Source organism: Equus quagga, chromosome 1 (assembly GCF_021613505.1).
Source record: "Equus quagga isolate Etosha38 chromosome 1, UCLA_HA_Equagga_1.0, whole genome shotgun sequence".
Classification (NCBI taxonomy): Eukaryota; Metazoa; Chordata; class Mammalia; order Perissodactyla; family Equidae; genus Equus; species Equus quagga.
The window spans coordinates 64,993,071-65,013,990 of NC_060267.1; the positions used below are offsets into that span (position 1 = coordinate 64,993,071).

A 20,920-nucleotide genomic window follows, 5' to 3' on the forward strand; every position below is an offset into this window, starting at 1 on the left:
ACATACAAAAGTGTTTAAAACATACACATGCAACTTAAAGAATACTATACCTATGTACCTAACTCCTAGCATACAAAATAGAATATTGCCGTATTACCAGTACTGAGAATTAACCCAGCCAGGCAGGAAAGGGCAAGAGTGCCACTATTAGATGAAGGCACAATGGATAGTCTCTGGGTCAGAGTCTGGCTTTTGGCTTCCCAGAGAGTTTACAATATTCTCTTCTGCGGGAAGTCATTGGGCAAGCCCATGAGTGAGTCATGGGGAACACAGGGCTCACTACAGTTGAGACATCTAGCAGGATTCTAGTGTCACTAGATATGGATGACTGGCAGAAATGTTGTCAAGAGAGTGGATCTATTTCTAATCTCACCATAGCTGACCTCCAGCTCTTAGGAGTATTGTCAATTAAGCGTGTGTGGTCCTTTGGTTCATACGGTAAGATATGGAGGGGAGAGCAGGAACTTCATCATCATGTGGTCAAGGTAAGCCCTGTACTGATCAGAATCTGGACCAGGCTCACCTGGCATTCTCTTCCTCTGACTGAAGAGGGCACTGTGGCAGTAGGCATCTTGGTAATGGCAGCCAGCAACACGACTGTCTACAGAGTGAAACTATTTCAGTATGGCCTGATTGCCCTTTGAATCTTGTAGACAGCTGTTTTCCCAGGATCTTCCTTGAACGATGTGTCTTTTCCAACAACAATAAATTCTCCAATTTTCCTGTACCAGCTGGGTGTCCTACCATTCACTTCAGTTCTGACACTGTCTACTTGGAATTAGCATAGACTCCACAGGTTAAGGGCTCAGACCCACAAAACTGCTCTCACTTTAGACCCCAGCTGCAAATGAGATCCCCTGCACTTCTGTCCAGCATGCTCCTAATTTGGAGGTTCCCATGACCTCCCCTCTGGTTCAGTGATTTGCTAAAATGACTCACAGAACTCAGGAAAGTGCTATGAGTCATCTCATTAGCCTACAGTAGACTCTTTTATCACTCAGACAGTTCCAGGGCTTTTAGGGACTCTGTGCCAGGAATGGGGACAAAGACCAAATACAGTCATGTGTCACTTAATGATGAGGATGCTTCGGAAGGCATTGTCATCGTTATTGTCGTGTGAACATCATAGAGTGTACTTACGTAAATTTAGATGGTATAGCCTACTACACAGCTAGGCCATTTGGTATTTTTTTTTTTTTTAAAGATTGGTGCCTGAGCTAACAACTGTTGCCAATCTTCTCTTTTTTTTTTTTCTTCTCCCCAAACTCCCCAGTACATTGTTATATATTCTTGTTGTGAGCACCTCTGGTTGTGCTATGTGGGACGCTGCCTGAGCGTGGTCTGACGAGCGGTGCCATGTCCATGCCCAGGATCCGAACTGGCAAAACCCTGGGCCAACGAAGCGGAGCATGCGAACTTCACCACTCTGCAGGGGCCAGCCCCTGGTACTGGTTTTATGGGACCACCATCATATATGTGGTCTATTGTTGAGCAAAACATCATTATGTGGCACATGACTGTATATTTTTTGTTGTACCTCACATATCATCCTAGAAATTGCTTTACCTCTCTCCTATAGAAGATACTGTTTCTTATATTTCTTGCCTTTAACTCTTTGGTTTTACTCTCTCATTAGTGTATCTTTCAGTAGCTTCTTGAGAAAGGGTGCAAGATGTAAAAAACTTTTGAGACTTTATATTTGAAAGTGTTTTTATCCTACATCTAATACTTGATTTGTAACTTGGCAAGTGCATCTCCCTCAGAATTGTGAAAGCATTTCTCTGTTGTCTCTCAGCTTCCAGTGCTGGGAAAGTCTGAAGCCTTTCTGGTTCCTGACCTGTTGTGTGTGAATTGTTTTCTCTCTCTTGAAGCACGTGAATCTTCTTTTGGTCCCTAGTGCAATGAAATTTCACAGTGTTATGCCCTCTCATGGAAACTTAGTGACTTCTGATTTGAGAAATTTCCTTCAATTAGCTTTTTGATGGTTTCTTGTCTTTCTTTTCTATTTCTGGTACTTCTATTATTTGGATGTTAGACATCTTGGACCAGTCCTTTTAATTTTCTTTCCTATTTTCTATTTTTAAAAAATTTTTGCTGTACTTTCTGAGAGATTTCTCCAAATTTATCTTCCAGTCCTTTTTTGAATTTCTCATTTCTGCTGTAACTTTTAATTTCTAAGAACTCATTTTCCCCCCATACTACTCCTTTTTTTATAGCATCCTGTTGTTTTATGATTGCAGTATCTTTTTTTTTTTTTGAGGAAGATTAGCCCTGAGCTAACTGTTGCCAATCCTTCTCTTTTTGCTGAGGAAGACTGGCCCTGAGTTAACATCCCTACCCATCTTCCTCCACTTTATATGTGGGATGCCTACCACAGCATGGCTTGCCAAGCAGTGCCATGTCCACACCCGGGATCCGAACCAGTGAACCCCGGGCCGCAGAAGCAGAACGTGTGCGCTTAACCGCTGCAGCCCTGGGCCGGCCCCTGATTGCAGTATCTTTTTGTGCCTGTGCATTATTGATATTCTAACTGCTGTAAGGATGAGATTTTCTTCTATTTTTTTATTTAATGAGTTGTAATCTGTCATTTAAAAAAATTTTTTTAAGGTTAAATGGCCTTATAAAATGAATTAGGGAGTGTTCTTTTTGTTCTCTGGATGACTTTGTATGAAAATAGAATTATTTATTGAATGATTAGAATTAATATGTTCATGAATTTTCTTTTTAAAAAACACCTTGGTCCGATCCTTTCTTTGAGGGCCTTTTTTTTAAACAGCTGATTTAATTTCTTTAATGATTGTAGTACTATTCAGCTGCTATTTCTTTTTTGGTCAAATTTGATAGTTGATTTTTTTTAAATTATTCATTTCCCCTGAGTTTTCAAACTTGCTGGCGTAAAGTTGTTTATAATAACCTTTTATTATCTTTTAAACCATAATCCTAATTGAATCTATAGTCTTTTTTTATTCCTGGTATTATTTTTTTCTCTCATTCTTTTTTTCTCTTTCTCTGTTCATCTTGCTTGTTGAGTTGAAAGTCTTTTCAAGGGACCAATTTAATCTTTATTGATCTTCTTCATTGTGACTTTGTTTTCTATTTTGTCTGAGGTATATCTCCACATGTATGTATCTGTCTCTGTGTATCTATGTACCTATATCTCTGTATCTATATATCTATTCTATAAATTGCTATCTCTATTTCTGTATCTCTCTGTCTTTATCTCTGTATCTCTGTCTCTATTTCTATCTCTATATATCTATATGAATCTATATATCTATATCTGTGTCTCTATCTCTATCTGTATCTCTCTCTATATATCCATCTCTATCTCTATGTATATCTGTATCTGTATCTATATCATCTCTATATATCTATACCTAAATCCATATCTATATCATCTACATTTTTCCTTTTTTAATTTTCATTGGATTTATTCCATTGTTCTTTTCTAACTTCTTAAATCGACGCTTTGTGATTTAATTTTTGACCATTCTTTTAAGATTTGAGGAAAAACTTGAACTAGCTGGATGTCTGAGGGAAAAGTGCTCCCGGAAGAGGGAAACCCTGAGGCAGAAGTCTTCCTGGCCTGTTTGAGAGAAAAGTGAGGGCAATTTAGTGAAAAGAGTTTTCATGATATAAATGTGGAAAATAGCTACTTACTTCCTTTCATTCGTCACTTTCCACCATGAGATACCTATCGTATGTAACAGCCATAATGAGGAGAGAGGGCACCATCCCAGCCACTCATTGGTTTTGTGATACTGGGCTTTTTAACTTCCGTCCTGTTCAGTTTCCCATTCATAGTTTGTTGTCAGGATTAAATGCGGCTAAGTTGAATGTACTAATATCTCCACAGTAGGGGCAGAGTAAATGGTTGTTAAATGTTTTGAATTTGGCATATTTACTGAAGTGACTCCTTTCCACCTTAGTGCACACTCCTGTGCTTGGGCATCCTGCCTTCTGCTACTGTTGCCAGTCTGCGAACACCTGTAATTCACTGAGCTGGACTTTCCTTGAGATGGTAGTTCCGTTTTCTTTCCTCGTGTGTCCTTGAACACAGTACTGATGGTTGTTCTCAGTGTGCTCCGTCTTACATGCAGCTGGCACCATCCCACGGAGGAGCTCTGACTTCATCCAGCATACACGTGATGCCATTCCGGTCAGGCTGCAGCGCCTGCTGCTGGATCACTTGTTTCTCCCTTCTGGACTGGAGTGGTATCTTGCCTTTGTTGCTGAACCTTGTCTTATTCCTGAAACATTCTGTAATACATTAGCCACCGTTTCTATTTTATTGCCATCCCAATTTTGCCCACTTTTATCCCTTAAAACCCGAGATTGGCAAAGTTTTTCTGTAAGGGGGCCAGATGGTAAATATTTTATGCTTTGCAGGCCACATATGGTGTCTGTCACATATTCTACCCCGCCACACCCCTTTAAAAATATAAAAGCTGTTTTTGACTTAAGTTAATATTCTTATGAATTTTTAGGTTTTTTCTTAAATTTTTAGTTTTTTAAACTTTTAAATTGTGAAATAGAGCATATATTCAAAAGTGTATGAAACCTTACACATTTGGTTTGATGTATGAAAATGAAACAAATTGTGAATCCCATTTCCCAAGCCAAGATATAGGATATTCTCAAGACTTCACAGCCCCTCCCCAATTGCATCTTTCTCTGAGCCACTTGCTATACTGCATTTTGTGGGAACAGTTCCTTGCTTTCTTTATAGTTTTACCATGTATGATAAATCTCTTGATAATATATTATTTGGCTTTTGCTTGATTTTGAATTTTGTATAAATGGAATCATACTCTGTGTATCCTCTTTTGCTCGTTGTGTTTTTGAGATTTCGTTCACGTTAATGCGCATAGCTGTAGTTCGTTTGGTTCCACTGCTTGTTGGATTCAGTTGTTTGACTATACCACATCCTCTTACAGTCCGTTCTGCTCTTGATGGACGTTTGCATTCTTTTCAGTCTTTTATTCTCATAAATCATGCTGCTGTGAACATTCTTACTCAGGTCTCCTGGTGTACAAGCGTGAGAGATTTTCAAGGGCTTTACTTAGTAGTGAAGTTGTTGGGCGTGCGCAAGTCTAGCTTTTCCTGGTAAAGCCTGATTTCCAGAGTGGTTGTCCCAGTAAGCTCTCCCCCAGGCAGAGGATGAGAATTCCCTTTGCTCCTCATCCTTGCCAACACATGCTGTTGTCCTTATTGTCAGTTTTTGCCTATTTAGTGAATGTGATGGTATTTCATTGTGGTTTAAATTTGCATTTTCCTGATTATTGAGCAGGTTGAACACCTTTTCACATATATTGTTCTTATATGCTTCCAAATTATTTTTTTTTCAAATTGGTTTTTATTCTTGTATTCTGGAAACTGGTTATTTGTTGGCTATATGGGCTATAGTTGTTTTTTTGTTTGTAGCTTGTCTTTTTATGCTTTATGGGACATTATCTCGAAGTTAAATTAATCAGTCTCTTATGTTTGATCTTCTAAGTCTTGTAGTTTTGCTTTTCACATTTAGGTATTTAATTCATTAGGAATTAAGGAAACCTTCAAACATATAGAAAAGGGGGAAAAAAATAAAGTCGACCCATCCCCATATACCCATCACTCAACTTCAGTTAGTGTAAAAAGTCTAATTTTGTTTTATCTATTCTTCCCTCCCTGCCTGTTTTGGGGAAGTATTTTAAAGCAAATCCCAGCATCATGTCATTTCACCTGTAAATATTTCAGTTTTACTGATTTGTTATCTGCTTGATATATGAGTTACAGAGAGAGGCATGTTAAAATCTACAATGGCAGATTTGGCTATTTCTCATTGTGGTTTTATAAATTTTTACTTTATAGATTTTAAGGCTATCTTAAAATGCTTAGAATTATTATATCTTCCTGGTGAATAAAATTTTTATTGTTATAAAGGGACCTTCTTCTCATAATCCTTTTTGCCCTAAAGTCTCTTATGTCTGATATTAGAGGTAGCCATACCAGGTTTCTTCCATTCCAGGTGTGGTATATTTCTCACTATCCTTTTATTTTCAATTTTGTATTACTAAATTTTTTTATTAATATGGTAAAATACACATAACATAATTTACCATCTAAACTATGTTTAAGTTTACTGTTCAGTGGTATTAAATACATTCATATCATTGTGCTACCATCACCACCATCCGTCTCAAAAACTCTTTTTCATCTTATAGAACTGAAACTCTGTACGTATTAAACAAGAACTCCCCATTCTCCTCCCCCCAGCACCTGCAGCTACCTGTATCATTTCATTTTCACATATATCTCATAAGCAGAATATAGCTGGCTTTGGTATTTAGATTTTTTTTCTGTTATCTTATTTTGTACTTTTGTGTGTTTTCCTTTTGTTTTTTCTCCTTTCTTGCCTTATTTCGGATTTTTTTCCTCTATTAGTTTCAGTGCTATGGATGCTCTTTCTTTTAGTGGTAACCTTAGCAATTTTAACATGCATATTCAACTTATCACAGTCTAATGTTCATCAATATCTCTGTTCTTCTTAGAACACTATAGTTTCAGTCCCTCCCAATGTGTATGCTGTCATTATAATACATTTTAATTTCCTGTCTTAAAAAAATTTAACCATACAGAGTATTGTTGTTGTCTCATATAGTCAGTATTTTGTTAACATTGTCTACACTTTTGTTCTTCATTTGTGTTTGCATCTCCGAGCTTCCTTATAGGATCATTTTCTGCTGCCTTTATAATTTCCTTTACTGACAGTCAGCAGGTGATAAACCTTCTAAGTTTTTACTTCTTCCAAATTACTTTTATTTTGCCTTCATTTATGAGAGAGATTTCTGTGTATATAGAATTCTATTTTATCTCAGCACATTGCAGGTATTATTTCACTGTCTTTTGGCTATAAATAATTTGGCTTCAGTATTGCTTTTGAAGACACTTGTCCCTCTTCTTGCTTCTTTGAAGGTAATCTTTCTCTTCTTTCTGGCTACTTTTAAAATATTTGTGGTTGTTGTTATAACATTCCACTGTGATATCTCAGTGTCTAGATTCCTTTTTAATAATCCTGTTAGGAATTTATTAGGCTTCTTGGATTTTTAGATTAGTATCTTTTCTTAGTTTTAGAAATTCTGGTGAGAAATTGTTGAGAATATTGCCCTTGCTGTTTAACTCCTCCTGGAACTCCAGTCAGATTATTGTTAGATCTTGTGACTGTCTTCCATGTCTCTTAACCATTTTTTTCATGTGTTCTGTCTCTTTGCCTGTCTGCTCTGGTCTGGGTTGTTTTCTCTGACCTGTCTTCCAGTTCACTAATTTACCTTTAGTTTATCTAATCTGTTAAATCTGCCATTGAATTTTTCATTTCTAATACTACATTCTTTCTTGATTAGAAGTTCTGTTTGGTTCTTTTTCACGTAGGCTTGCTCTGCTCGTGGTGGTGTATTTCTTGTTTGTGGTGGATGTGTGAGTGAGTGTATGTGTGTGATCTGCTTATTTTTCTCAGAACTGTATCTTTGAAAATGTTTGTGGTCTAGGATAACAAAGTTGGGTTTCTCCAGAGGAGGTTGCATTTGCTTCTGTCAGTTGCCCAGGGCCTATTCCAACCCTTGACGCTTAAAATAAATTCTGGGCTTGAGGTTTTTCAGAATACACAAGCAGTATTTTAAGTTGTAATTAGCCGTGCGAGGGCTGGTTTCTGGTTTTGAATTCTCAGGGGAGATGTTTTTCTCCCCTTTCTTCAATGCCATGGCTCAGGGCAGCATCCACCACGCCCCCCCTTAAACAGTCTCTTTAGAATGTGGCAGCTCATTTCTAGTTTACTCTCATGGTGAGGGCTGTAGCTTTTTGAGGTACTGGCTTTTCTAGGGTCTCTAGACTCTTCACCTTGGGTAAATCAATATTCTTTGTCGCCTGTTCCCAGAGGCCTGCAAAGCCAAAAAAGTTGATAATTGAATTTACCCACCTTCAGGGTGAAAATCAGCTTTAGCAAACTCAATTGACCTTTCTGTTTTCCTTTCTTGATTTAATTTTTGTCCTGCATATTCCTTGCTTTCTAGCCAACTTATGAATGCACTTAAGAAAATGTTTGAAAATACTTTATCCCGTATTTTTTGTTTTCAGCAAGAGGATTAGTATAGGTTCTGAGTCCACCATGTTGCTGGAAATAGGAGAGTCTCTGTGTTTTTTATTTTTATGTTTCCAGTTAGATTTTACTTTCTTGAGGAATGACTGTGCCTTGGCCTTCCTTGCTCTTTTCTGTGACACAGTCTCAGTGGACACTCAGTTATACAGGTAGATGTGGAGCTAGAACTCACTTTTGAGGGCTTCCATTTTACATGTTTTATACCTATTATGTTTTTTAATCTTCCTAACTATTTGGTGAGGTAGGTAGATTATTACCTCTGTTTTACAGAGGAAGAATTTGGATGTAAATCTGATAATTAGTTGACCTAGGATTTAGATTCATGACTTTTTTTTTTTTGAGGAAGATTAGCCCTGAGCTAACATCTACTGCCAATCCTTCTCTTTTTGCTGAGGAAGATTGGCCCTGAGCTAACATCCATGCCCATCTTCCTCTACTTTATATGTAGTATGCCTACCACAGCATGACTTGCCATGTCTGCACCCGGGATCCAAACCGATGAACCCTGGGCCACCGAAGTGGAATGTGTGAACTTAACTGCTGTGCCACTGGGCCAGCCCCTAGATTCATGAGTTTTGACTCAGTAATTCTGTGTCCTTTCCACTATACCATGTTGATTTGTAGTTAATATTGTTGACGTTTGACATCTATTGATTATTGTGTCTAGATAGGAAAATTCTAGAGAAACCACTGGATTAATAATATTTGGATGAAATTATCTCTAAATTGTCACCTGAAAGAAATTGTTAGCTGGGTGTTCACTTTGTTTAAGCTTTTATTAGTGACTTTAAACACTGTATTGACTTCTGTTACAGAAAGCAGAAAAAAAGAAAGGATTGCTCTTTTTTGCTATTGCAGCATTGTGAAATACTTTTGTTGTAAAATATAGATAATTTTTTCTTTTCTGACAGGTGTGTATGTAATATAGATTGCAGTGGATACAGTTTTAATCCTGTGTGTGCTTCTGATGGGAGTTCCTATAACAATCCTTGTTTTGTTCGAGAAGCATCTTGTATAAAGCAAGAACAAATTGATATAAGGCATCTTGGTCATTGCACAGGTAAAATCCATTCTGCTTATCCAGAGACCCGTCTTTAATATCCTATGTCGACAATCTTTGTACATTTTGATAGTGTTCCAAATTTTTAAAATGAGAAATATTTGATGCTTTATTGGCTTTTTTATTACTATATATTTTAGAATTTCTTCGTTCTGCTACTAATTTAGATTTTTTTTCATCACAAACCATGCTTCTTGGTTGTTTATTTAGTTACTAAGCTGCTTCTAACATGGACTCCTAGATACATTGTTCTTGAAGATTGTCTCGAATCTGAAATGATTATAGCTGTTTAAGAATTACTAAACTTATTTTAATCATAGTAAAAATATAAGTATTGCCATATATTTCTTCATCTTTTTTTCTAGAGTGTTATGGTTTACTTTGTTTTCACATTTTCCCTGTGGTTTTGCCCCTACATATATATACTGTTAGGGATTTTGGGGTGAAGTTATAGAATGTAAGGAAAAATAATTACCTTCAGTATAAAATTCTTTTGCCCTTCTTGCTTTTTGCCGTAGTTTAGAAGTCATGACACCAACTAAGAATGAGTTTTTGTTTTCCATCCCTACTAGAACTATCCAGTTACTGCGGGAAGAGGTTCTCAACCGTCTTTCCTGTGTTGCACACATGGGCTAGGATAGTGTAAAGTCTCCTAGTAACACACAAGGGCCAGACACATTCTCCTGGACTAGGATTCTGCGTCTTTCCTGCTCACTAGGTCTAACCACCCTCCCTCCATCCCCTCTCCTTTTTTTGGACTTACTAAAGGGATATGTTTTTATCTGAGCTAAGGGAAAAAAGTCATAAGGCAAAGTTTGGTACTTTATATTGGTAACAAATTATTTGTGAAATACTGTGCAACGGATTGCAGTACCTCTGGTCTAAGCTACCAAAGAACATCCAAGAAGCTCATCAGAGGATTTCTGGGTGGGGTCAGGTGTGGGCGTGTAGAGGAAACCATATGCTGTAGGGACCCCTTGTAGGTAGACAGTCCACTTAGCTTTGATTTTGAAGAAGTGGTAGGGTTTGTTTTTCTTTCATGGGGTGTTATTTAGAGCTTAGGTTGAAAGAGTCACTTAGAGAAAGACTATCTTTTCTGAGGAACTGGTGCATGGTTGAATGCTACTACATGGGATTTCAAATTCAGAGCAGTTGGTCAAGCTTGAGGGTTTTGTTAATTGAAATTCATGCAGATTTAGAATCTGTGGAGTAGTCGTCCTTAACTTTTATCTTGATCCACCCCATAATATTTCCTTTTGCGCTTAACTATACCTTCTCTTTCCTCCCCCACTATGTATTGGGAAGCTGAAGCTTATGTTTCCCAACAGGTATTTATGGTTCGTCTACAGTCTTCCCAGTCCACATACAATTCACCGGTCAGAGGTCATTTTATAGTAAATTTTGTCTGATCACACAGCTGAGATTCCACATTTAATCTGATGTTTCCAGGGAAACAGTGGTAGGAGAAGGTAAATCTTGAGACCATTATCCCTTGGAGAAAGGATTAATCCTTTCTCTTCAGGGTGTGTGCTGTTTTAGTATGCACAGGGAAGCCTTTTTAAGAAGGTGACATTTGTGCTGAAGTCTAAATGAGATTAGACTGTTCATCATGCAAAGTGCATATATATCTGCGATGCCTTGACGCCTGAGATAGAAATAGCACAATCGATCAAGAGAATGGTGGGAAATATGAACAGGATGAGTGGCCAGAGAGTTGTGAAGCTTTGGACTATTTGGGAGTTTCATAGTGTGACTTAAACATCAAGTGTATCTTGATTTGAAAACTGTTTTCTCTTATAGACACAGATGACGCTAGTTTGTTGGGAAAGAAAGATGATGGACTACAATATCGACCAGATGTGAAAGGTACTGAATCATGATTTTTCCAAATTTTGGCCAACTACTGAAATATGGTAACTAGCTGTCTTAGTTCTATTTCCATTATAACGACCCTTCCAGCTTTGCTCTCTGTAGTAATGTATATCAGTTTTTAGACTACTCTCACATAGGCTTTTTTTAAATTGAAATTTTTATTGAGATAATTGTAGATTCACATGCAATTGTAAGAAATTATACAGAAAGATCCCTCATATTTGCTCTTTAAATCCTCTTCTCCAGAATCTACTGTTAACTCTTGCCCTCTGTGCACAGGTCTTTGAACCTCGTTCCCTCTGCCTGAAACTCTTCTTTCCCTAATATTCATCCTTTCAATCTCAGCTTAGAAGTTATTTGCTTTTGGGAAGTATTCCTTGACCCTTAAGTCTAGATTAGGAGCCTCTCTTGTGTACCTCACTATCCCATAACCTACTCTAATTGTAATTGTCTTTTTTCTCATCTGTGTCCCCCCTTCTTTAGGCTCTGAGTTCTGTGAGGACAGGAGGCTATATCTGTGATGTTCACTTTTGTATTCCTAACACTTAGCAGGCTGTCTGGCACGTATGTAGGTGCTCCATACTTGTCAAAAGAATGGATGCAGATCAAAGAAGCTGTAGGGTTTATTTGTATAGGGTCTTATTTGTAGTAAAGGCCAGAGCAGAGATTGGATTCCAGGTCCCTTGACCTCAAGTCCAGTGCTCTTTCACTTCTCGTTTTCATATCCATTATTTCATTACTCTGAGGGGTAAAGATCAGTGGGAACATTGAGGCTCAATGAGGTTATATCTAGTGAACCAGAGCAGGTCTAGATCTTGGGACTCCTACACCAGGACTTCTATATAATTGCTCTTTCACACAGGCATCTTCTGCCCATTTGTTTGGTTATACTAATGGACAATTTTGTTTTAGATGTGTGATCTACCTATTATGCCTAATTTCTAAAAAATATGTTAAAATGAGAATAATAATGGTACCTATCTCATAGGGTTTCGTAAAAATTAAATGAGATACACGTCAAATGCTTAGAGCAGTATCTGACATACTCATATGTTTTCAATAAATCGTAGCTATATTATCAGTGAATAATTTGTTACTTCCTTCACTTGAATCATGTCAAACCTGAATCGGTTATATCCATTAGCCCCTGAAATATTAGTTTTCTATGTTGATTAAAGTGCTGTATTTAAAATGGAAAATCTCCTGTATTCCCATAGGAAACATAATAGATCAGCCCCAGTTTTATTCTCTGTACTGACAGTACGTGACCAAGATAGGAAGGATGTTTTTCAGTAGATATAAGCTCATACTTAAGGCAATTTGGGGAATTGTGTATGCCCAAAATACTTGACTGCCTTTGATAAAATCACAGGGATAATTTAATACTTAGACCACTTTTGAGATACTGAAAATTCTTTACACATAAGAAGTGATCTATAACTCAAATTATCATAATCAGTAAATATAATTTATTATGTGCCTACTTTGTACTAGTTATTTTACCAGACGCTGTTGGTGGATAGAAAGATATCTAATATGTGGCATCCATCTTGAAAGAGCCTGTGATTAATAAGAATTAAATATAACCTATTTCTAACAAAGTAGAAATTGGTTATTGTCATAAATGTAGTGTGGTGAAAAAGTGCAACAGAAATTCAGAAAAGAAGAGATTACTGTTTGGTGGGAAATAGTGAGGATCTGAGAAACTTCATGGAAGACATGGAATTTGAGCTGAACCATGAAGAACAGTTAAGATTTGAACAGAGGTCAAAAGGATATTTAAGGATGGAAGAGCATGAGCAGAGGTGTGGATGCCAACGTTACAATGAAATGTATTGGAGAACAGTAAGGGGCCCTTTTTTGGCTGGAGAGTAGGGGGCTTAAGAGGTAGACCTGCAAGGCAAGACTAGAAAGATAGATTGGGGCCAGATTGTGTAGTGTCTTGATTGCTATGTTATCCTAGGAAATTTAAACTTTATTTGTAGGCAGGAGGGGGTTATTAGTATATCTGAAAAAGGCAAGGCTGCATAGTTAACCAGTTGAATGAATGATACCTGGCAGGAACATTGTGCTTATTATGTACAGTGGATGGGAGGCAGGGAGATCAGTTAGGGAGACTCAAAAGGAATAGACTTCTTTTGGATATGAGGGGTAGAGTTTAAGCTCAGATGATTTGGGTGATGACTCTGTTTATAGAACTAAGAATGTTGGGAGGGAGGGGAAGGGTGTTTGGGGTAAGGTAAGGGAAGAGGTGGTGTTGGAGGTGATTAACTTTATTTTGGAGCTTGTGTTGCTTGTTTGGAAGTCATCCAGATGACTTTGTTTAGTATAAATTTGAGAACCAGTCCTGGGATATAGAAGTGATAACTGAAGTCATGAGAATGAGTGAGAGACATTATAGAGCTATATTGTCTAGGATGGTGCTGCTGGCCACATGTGGCTATTTAAATTTAAATTAATTAAAATGAAATAAAATTAAAGGTTTTGTTTGTCAGTCATGTTGGCCCTATTTCAAGTGTTCACTAGCTACGTGTGACCAGTGGCGTATTGGACAGCACAGATATAGAACATATCCAGAGTTTCAGAAAGTTCTGTTGTACAGCACTGTTATTTAGAACGGAAAGGAGGCCCAACTTAGGATGAAGCAAAAAGAGGATCCAGAGGAAAAAGCCAAGAAGAGTACAGTGGCACAGAAACCAAAAGGGAAAGGTTGGTTGGTAGTTTAAAACACTGCATAAAGGTATTGGAGGACAAGCATTGAATTTGAAGACAAGGGGATCATTGGTAATCTTGGACCACAGGGTTTCTGTAGAGTTATGAAGGTGAAATGCAGATTGTGAAGGAGTTAAATATTCTGATAGTGAGGAATAGAGGTCAAAAGGTAACTCTATTTTCTGTTTTTATCTCATTTGCTTTTATTTTTTTGTTCTCGCAAGCATTTATAGGAGGCCCTTTGCAAATAGTTGTGTCCCTAGTACACAGAAAAGACTAGGTTGGTAGGCAGAGAGCTCGGAATAGAGGCTACAAAGTGAAAAGCGGGAACGCAGCATCAGCAAGAAGCTAGAATGCTTGGAAGATGGTGCTCAGTAAGAAGATCTTTTAAAGTTGGGCTCTTGGAGAAGAGTGTTCATGAAGTGGAGCATTTGAATGTCCAGCACACTGTATTAGTGGCTGAAATAGTGCTTTTCCTGGGCTGTGGAAAACCTGTGGTAATAGTGAAGCTGCAGTGTCAGAAGCTTTGTTGTCGATGTTAAAGTCATAAAGGAATGATGGTTGAGCATGAGGTGTGTGGGAGATGGGTATGTCACATCTTGAAAACTTGATTATAGAAAATTTCAAACATATAAATAGAATAGTGTAATGAACTCTCATGTGCTCAATACTCACCTTCAGCTTCTCAGCATTTTGTCATTCTTGCCTTGTCTGTATACCTCCACCCACTTGATTACCATTATTCTTATTTTACAGATTTTTTTGAGGTACAATTTATATGCATTGAAATGCACAAATGTTAGCTATTAGTTTTGACAAATGGATACACCCCATATACACTATACCTTATCACAATCTAGAACATTTCCGTCTACCCAGGAAGTTCCTTTGTGGCGTATGACATTTTAATGTGGCCATTTTTATCCAAAGATATTTTCATACAGCCTAAAATCTAACCGTGACACCTTTTTATCATCAAGACATTCGCGCTTCGTTCCTGAGCTTCACCTCACCCCATCCTTGACCTCATTCTCTCTGTGGTCTCTACTCCTGCTGACCAGGCCTTCCAGAGATACCGAGATGTTGGTATTGTTGTTTCCATTACTTGGTGACTGTTGTGTGTATATTTTAATACAGCTCTTTTGATATGCCCTTTTTAAAATGGTCTTGATAAATTTGCTTCATCAAAAGATAAGACTGTGAGCCAGGTGCTAAAATCATTGCAGGGAGTCTGAGAGTGTGTGTTGTGGAGTGTGGTAGAGTCATGACGAGGATGGTTAGGAGGCCGTGTAGGTGAATGGCACAGGCCCCTAAGAGAGGAGGGTTGTTGGGAGACGAGAGTAGAATGCTGATCTGGAGGTGACAGTGGTAAGCACAGCAGGGGAAGGTGAAAAGAAAGGGCATGTAGGAAGTAATGGGGTCTTGGTACATCAGGGAGATGAAGGAGTACTTTTCTCAGGGAAGAGCTGAGGAGGTGGGTGAGTTTGTTCACATTTGAAAAGGTGTTTCACTGGGCAGAGTGGAGCAGTTAGGAAAGGAGGGGTTGGTGTGAACAGTGGGGTTTAGAAATGAGAGAGTGGGCGGTGTCGGAGTGTACACAGGTGTTTATAGCTAGGTAGGTAGTTCTTTGATGGGGTCCCAGGAGACTGGGGTTAGGGAAGGGTGCATGGAGGGATATGTTAGTGATAAAGCGTGAGGTACAGGGTGGTATAGGGGGTTTGTAGAAATAATGAGCCGTAGAGTTACTGATGTGGTATTGATGTAGTTGTGGCCTCAGCAGTTGAATTTCTTGATTGTTAATAGCGTCTCCTCATGCTTTATTTCAGTTGTACATTGATGGGGCAGGACAGATAGCCAGTGGAACATGCCTTTGCAGACAAGCCATCTGGCGCTGGGTTTTCTTATAACGTCATCACTTAGAACATACTCTCCTTTGTATTTGAAAACACTGCCGCTGGTGGTGGACTTGTTTCTGAATGCTTCTGTTAGGGGAAGGAGCCATTGGGTGACCAAGTACCCTCTTTATACTGAACACACACAAACATTGTTCAGAGACTAGCATTGCAGCTGTTGTTCCTGGAGCCTGTCACCACTTGCCTGAGGGCATTGTTTAGACAGGACTGTGGTTACTGAAACTGTGCTTTATTACATCTTGAAAGGCTTTTTCTCTTTCCTTTTTTAAGTTATCTAATTTACTTGGCCCAGAGAGCAGGTGCTTGGACATTCCGTTTTTGTCCATTCCCTGCACATCTCCCAGGTAGCTTGGTGACATGATAATGTGACAGTTAAGAGCTTGTGCCCTGGAGTCAGGCTTGGTCTACACATAAAGGCTATGTGACCTGATTTCTCTGAGCCTCAATGATCACATCTATAAAGTAGGGGCAGTAATATCTACTGCCTGGGATTACTCTGAATATTAAACGCTTTATCACTGAATTCATTATCGATGCTATTATGGTGATTGTGAGTACTTTGTTTTCTAGCTTCATTGTTGGTAGCCTGGGTATGCTCAGAGGTCTGCCTGTCAACAACATGTATGATATGATTTATGAGTACGGTCAGTAGGATTTTCATCCATTGAACAGTGACTAATCAAGCGCCCTCCTATGTGCCAGGTGCTTTCACATATTTGTGTTGTTATTGTATCCTTATCACAACCATATTTCCTCACTTTGCAGATGAAGAAGCTTAAACAGTGAGATTTTGTGACTCATGTAGAATGGCAGAGAAGAACTAGAATTCAGACTCTCGGACCCTAAACCCTAGTACTCTTTCTTTTGTATCGCACTTATCGCACATTTTGTATCCAGAATTCTGTTCTACCCCCTTGCTTGCTTTCTTAATTTCCTTCAGAATGTTTACTCTCAGCTCTCACCTTGGCGAGAGCTTGTTCTTCAGCCTCGATCTGTCTTTAAGCACTAGTTTCATGTATTCAGTTGCCTAGTGGGTCTTTGCATTTATGTTTTCTTTGTACTGCTATTGTCTGAAACTCCATGGTGCCTGGAACATAGCAGATGCTTAATAAATACTTCCTGGATGACTGGAGGTCTAAATTTGAACTCGGCTTACTACATTCTCTCTAGTGGACCTCCTGTGATTAGGCTCACATTTAGGGTTTTTTTTTCCTAATTTTTTTTATTGTGGTGAAATATACATAACAATTTACCATCTTAACCATTTTTAAGTGTACAGCTCAGTGGTATTAAATGCATTCATGATGTTTTGCAGCCCTCACCACCATCCATCTCTAGAAGGGTTTCATCTTGTAAAACTTGGGGGACTGTACCCATTAAACACTAACTCCTTACTCCCCCCTCCCCTCAGTCCTGGCGACTACCATCCTACTTTCTGTCTCTAAGATTTTGACAACTCTAAGTACCTCATATAAGTGGAATCATACAGTGTTTGTCTTTTCGTGACTGGCTTATTTCAATTAACATAATGTCCTCAAGTTTATCCGTGTTGTAGCAAATGTTAGAATTTCCTTTCTTTTTAAAGCTGAATAATATTCCATTGTTTTTGTTTTGTTTATCCATTCATCCGTTGATGGACACTTAGGTGGTTTTCACATTTTAGTTGTTGTAATAATGCTCCTATTAACATGGATCTATAGCTGTCTTTTCAAGATTCTGCTTTCAATTTTTTGGGTATATACCCAGAAGTGGAATTACTAGATCATATGGTAATTTTATTTTTAATTTTTTGAGGGACCACCATACTGTTTTACACAGCACCTGTACCATTGTACATTCTCACCAGTAGTGCGCAAGGGTTCCAATTTCTCCAGATCCTTGCCAACACTTGTTTTTCTCTGTTTTTTGGATGGTAGTCATCCTAATGGGTATGAGGTGCTAACTTGTAGTTTTGATTTGCATGTCCCTAATGATTAGTGATATTGAGCATCTTTTCCTGCCTTTTTGACCATTTGTATATCTTCTTTGGAATAGAGCCATTTTACATAATTCTGTATGAAGAGCATCTTCAATAAAGAGAACAGTTCTGTTCTACTAAGTGCTTAAGTGTATTGGGGTTAGCGTTGGGCACCACTCTTAAAGATGGTTGTTGCAAACTATCTAAAGGATAGGCCGGGGGAAGTTTGACCTTAAGAAAAAAAATTGGTGAGCAGTGGGTTAGAGGGTGAACAGACTTGGGAAAATGTATACAAAGTTAAAGAAAGATTTCATTCAACATAAGGAAAATTTGATAATATTGGAATTAACTATATTATGTTGAGTTTTTTACCTCTTGAAGTGTTCAAATAGAAACAGGATCTTGGAGTTATACCTAAAGGAGTTCCTTCATAAGACCAAATGGCCTCCAAGGACCCTTCCAGATCTGAGTGTCTGAGCTCATTTACTCTCTAGGCATCTTCAAGCCGTATTTATTGCTTCTGTATCTCTCACATACACTCCTACTGCTGAGCTCTAGCTTGGCTTTTCGTTGCCACTGTTTGGATTGTGCAGTAACCTCCTGATTGATCATCTGGTCCTCTTGGTTCCCCTGCCCCTTTGTCTTGCATGCTGTATCCAATTAATTTTTTTAATAGCTTTTTGAGAGATAATGTACATACCATTAAGTTCACCTGTTTAAAGTGTGCAAGTCAATGTTTTTTTAGTATATTTACAGAGTAGTACAAGCATCACATCCTAATCTAATTTTAGAACATTTTCGTTACCGCCAAAAGAAACTTCACACCCATTAGCAGTCACTCCTCGTTTGCCCTACTTCCAGCCCTAGGCAACCGCTCTCAATTAATTTTTTGTGTAAAACATGGCTCTCATTGTGTTGCTTTCCAACTAGGAGGCCTTCAATGTCTTCCTAGTCTGTATAATTAAGAAAACGTTTCTTACCCGGAGTTCAGATTTTTCCATAATCTGATTTCAGTTTCTTTTTCCAACTTCAGCTTAGACCCTTCCCCAGGGTCTAAGCCGAAGTTGATTATAAGCTCCTTAAGGGCAGCAACCATGTAAACTTTTTCTTTATATCTTGTTAGCTTAGCTGAGCATATAGCTATGCACAGAAATAGTCTGTCAGTATAATGGAATGAATAGTGTTGGCACTGAGCAGAATGCAGAATTTAGACTCTGTCAGCCACAAACTTCAAAGTCTTAGTAGACATGTCCATGTTTTATATGGCTTTGCTCTGTGTAGAGCTTGATACCATTCTTTCATTAATTCATTCAATAAACGCTATTGGTGTCATACTTTGTCTATTAATTTCTCAAAACTCTGTTCTTAATTTAGTTAACTTTTTCTTATTGCTGTCCTGTTAACTGAATTCTCTGCTAGCTTTCAGCTCTGCATTATTCTGGAAATTTCCTGCTGTTTATAGGATTTTTCTCATGGTAGATTAGTATATTACTACCACCTCTCTAGACCTATACAGTCCTATTGTTACACACATTATAGGACTTTATTATTGTAGGTTGTCACATAACCTCAGTCTCTGTAGTCCCATTATTGTACTCTCACGGTGTGTCACAGTATGAAAGTGTCATGTTTGGAGAGTTGTACGGTGATGAGTGCTGTGGGAGACAGTTGCATTCCTTAAGTCCCTTATGGCTTGATTGCGAACGTCAAGAAGCATTTTTAGTTTGAAACCATAGCAAGAAGAGTACTACATTCTAAATGTTAGAATTATAAAGAAATGAATAATACAAATGTCTAGATTCTCAAGGAGCTCACAGTCTTATTGTAGAGACTGATTTTAAAAACTCAAATAGTTATGACATTATCATGAGTATTGTAGTAGAGGAGTGGGTGCTAGGATTAGAGCAGCCCAAAGGAGGGTTGATTTCTTTTGCCGTGGCAGAATTATAGTTTGGGAGCTGGAGGACAGGTAAGCCCTTTGAGGATGGGATATGTCTTAATTATTTTTCTATCCCCAGCACCTAGCATATGGCATATGGAAGGTGATCAATAAATGATAAATGAATAAATCATCTACTTGCTGTCGAGTATGGTAGCTACTAGCCACATATGGCTGTCGAGTACTTGAAATGTGGCTAGTTGGAATTGAGGTGTGCTATGAAGGTGAAGTGCTCACTGGATTTTGAAGAATTATTTAAGAAAAAAGAGTGTAAAATATCACAGTTTTTTATATTGATGATATGTTGAAATGGTATTTGATATATTGGGTCAAATAAAATATATGATTAAAATTAGTTTCCCTATTTTTACTTTTATAAAAATATGGCTACTAGAAAAAAAAACTACGTGTGTGTCTTGTATTATACTTCTCTTGGACAGTGCTGCCCTCATTTTACTCCCTTAGCGAGAAGAAGTGATGTGACCAAGGCCACAAAATAGCAAAAATATCCTTAAAATGGAGGACTTACATGTTGGATTTCTTGCCTTCTTGTTCACTTCTCTTTCTAGGCATAAATTAGTACAATGTCAATATATAAATTTTGAGGTCAAATGGCATCAGTTTGGTCCTTTAGAGATGACATGATCTCTCTGCTTTGGTTGTCCTATCATTGAGCTTAGTAATCACTAAAATTTTTTTGTTTTATATGTAAATATTGATCTCCAGAAAATCTGCATTTTTAGTTCTCAGTATTTTCACACTTGATGCCTCTATTCCCACTTCTCTGTTGCTCTTCTCCTTCCCATATACGCATATATACTCACAGCTTCCTATTTTATTCCTTATTTCCATTAACATTCTTCAAATTTATTGACACCTTTCTCTGTATTTTGTGGGGGATAAGCCTTTGCCATTACCTGATGTGCTATATAGATAGCTGGTTGTTTTAGTGTCTTTTACATACATTAATTTTCTTGCCTAATCCTCTCAAAACTGCATGAAGTGTAGGTCCTATTATGATCCTGATTTTACAATCATGAAATCTCAGGCTTAGAGAGGGTGGTGTGCTCATGGTCACACAGCTGAATAATGCACAGAATCTGCAAGCTGGAACTGTAAAAGAGAAAGGGCAGGAAGCCTGGGAATTTTTCCTACACACGGACAGGCCTTAGACATTGGGGAACTCTGGGTCCATAGAGCTGACGATTAAAGTATTAGTGTATATGCCAGAAAAAAAGTACAAAAATCCATTCCAAAATGTCTGGGGATGTGAATGAGTATTGCATATGTAAGTATATGAGAGAGAGAGAGAGAAAGAAATAGGAATAGAGAGAGA

General features: G+C 38.0%; 1 protein-coding gene across 4 annotated transcripts in view; it reads left to right on the top strand.

The window, feature by feature from the left end:
- LOC124226091 (tomoregulin-1) overlaps positions 1-20,920 on the top strand; it is a 121,170-nt gene that overhangs the window by 86,225 nt on the left and 14,025 nt on the right. For all 4 annotated transcript variants that reach the window (XM_046638912.1, XM_046638919.1, XM_046638904.1 and 1 more), the window contains 2 exons: positions 9,043-9,191; positions 10,992-11,057. In XM_046638912.1, the coding sequence (XP_046494868.1) occupies positions 9,043-9,191; positions 10,992-11,057 (215 nt within the window). The remainder of the gene's footprint in view (positions 1-9,042; positions 9,192-10,991; positions 11,058-20,920) is intronic.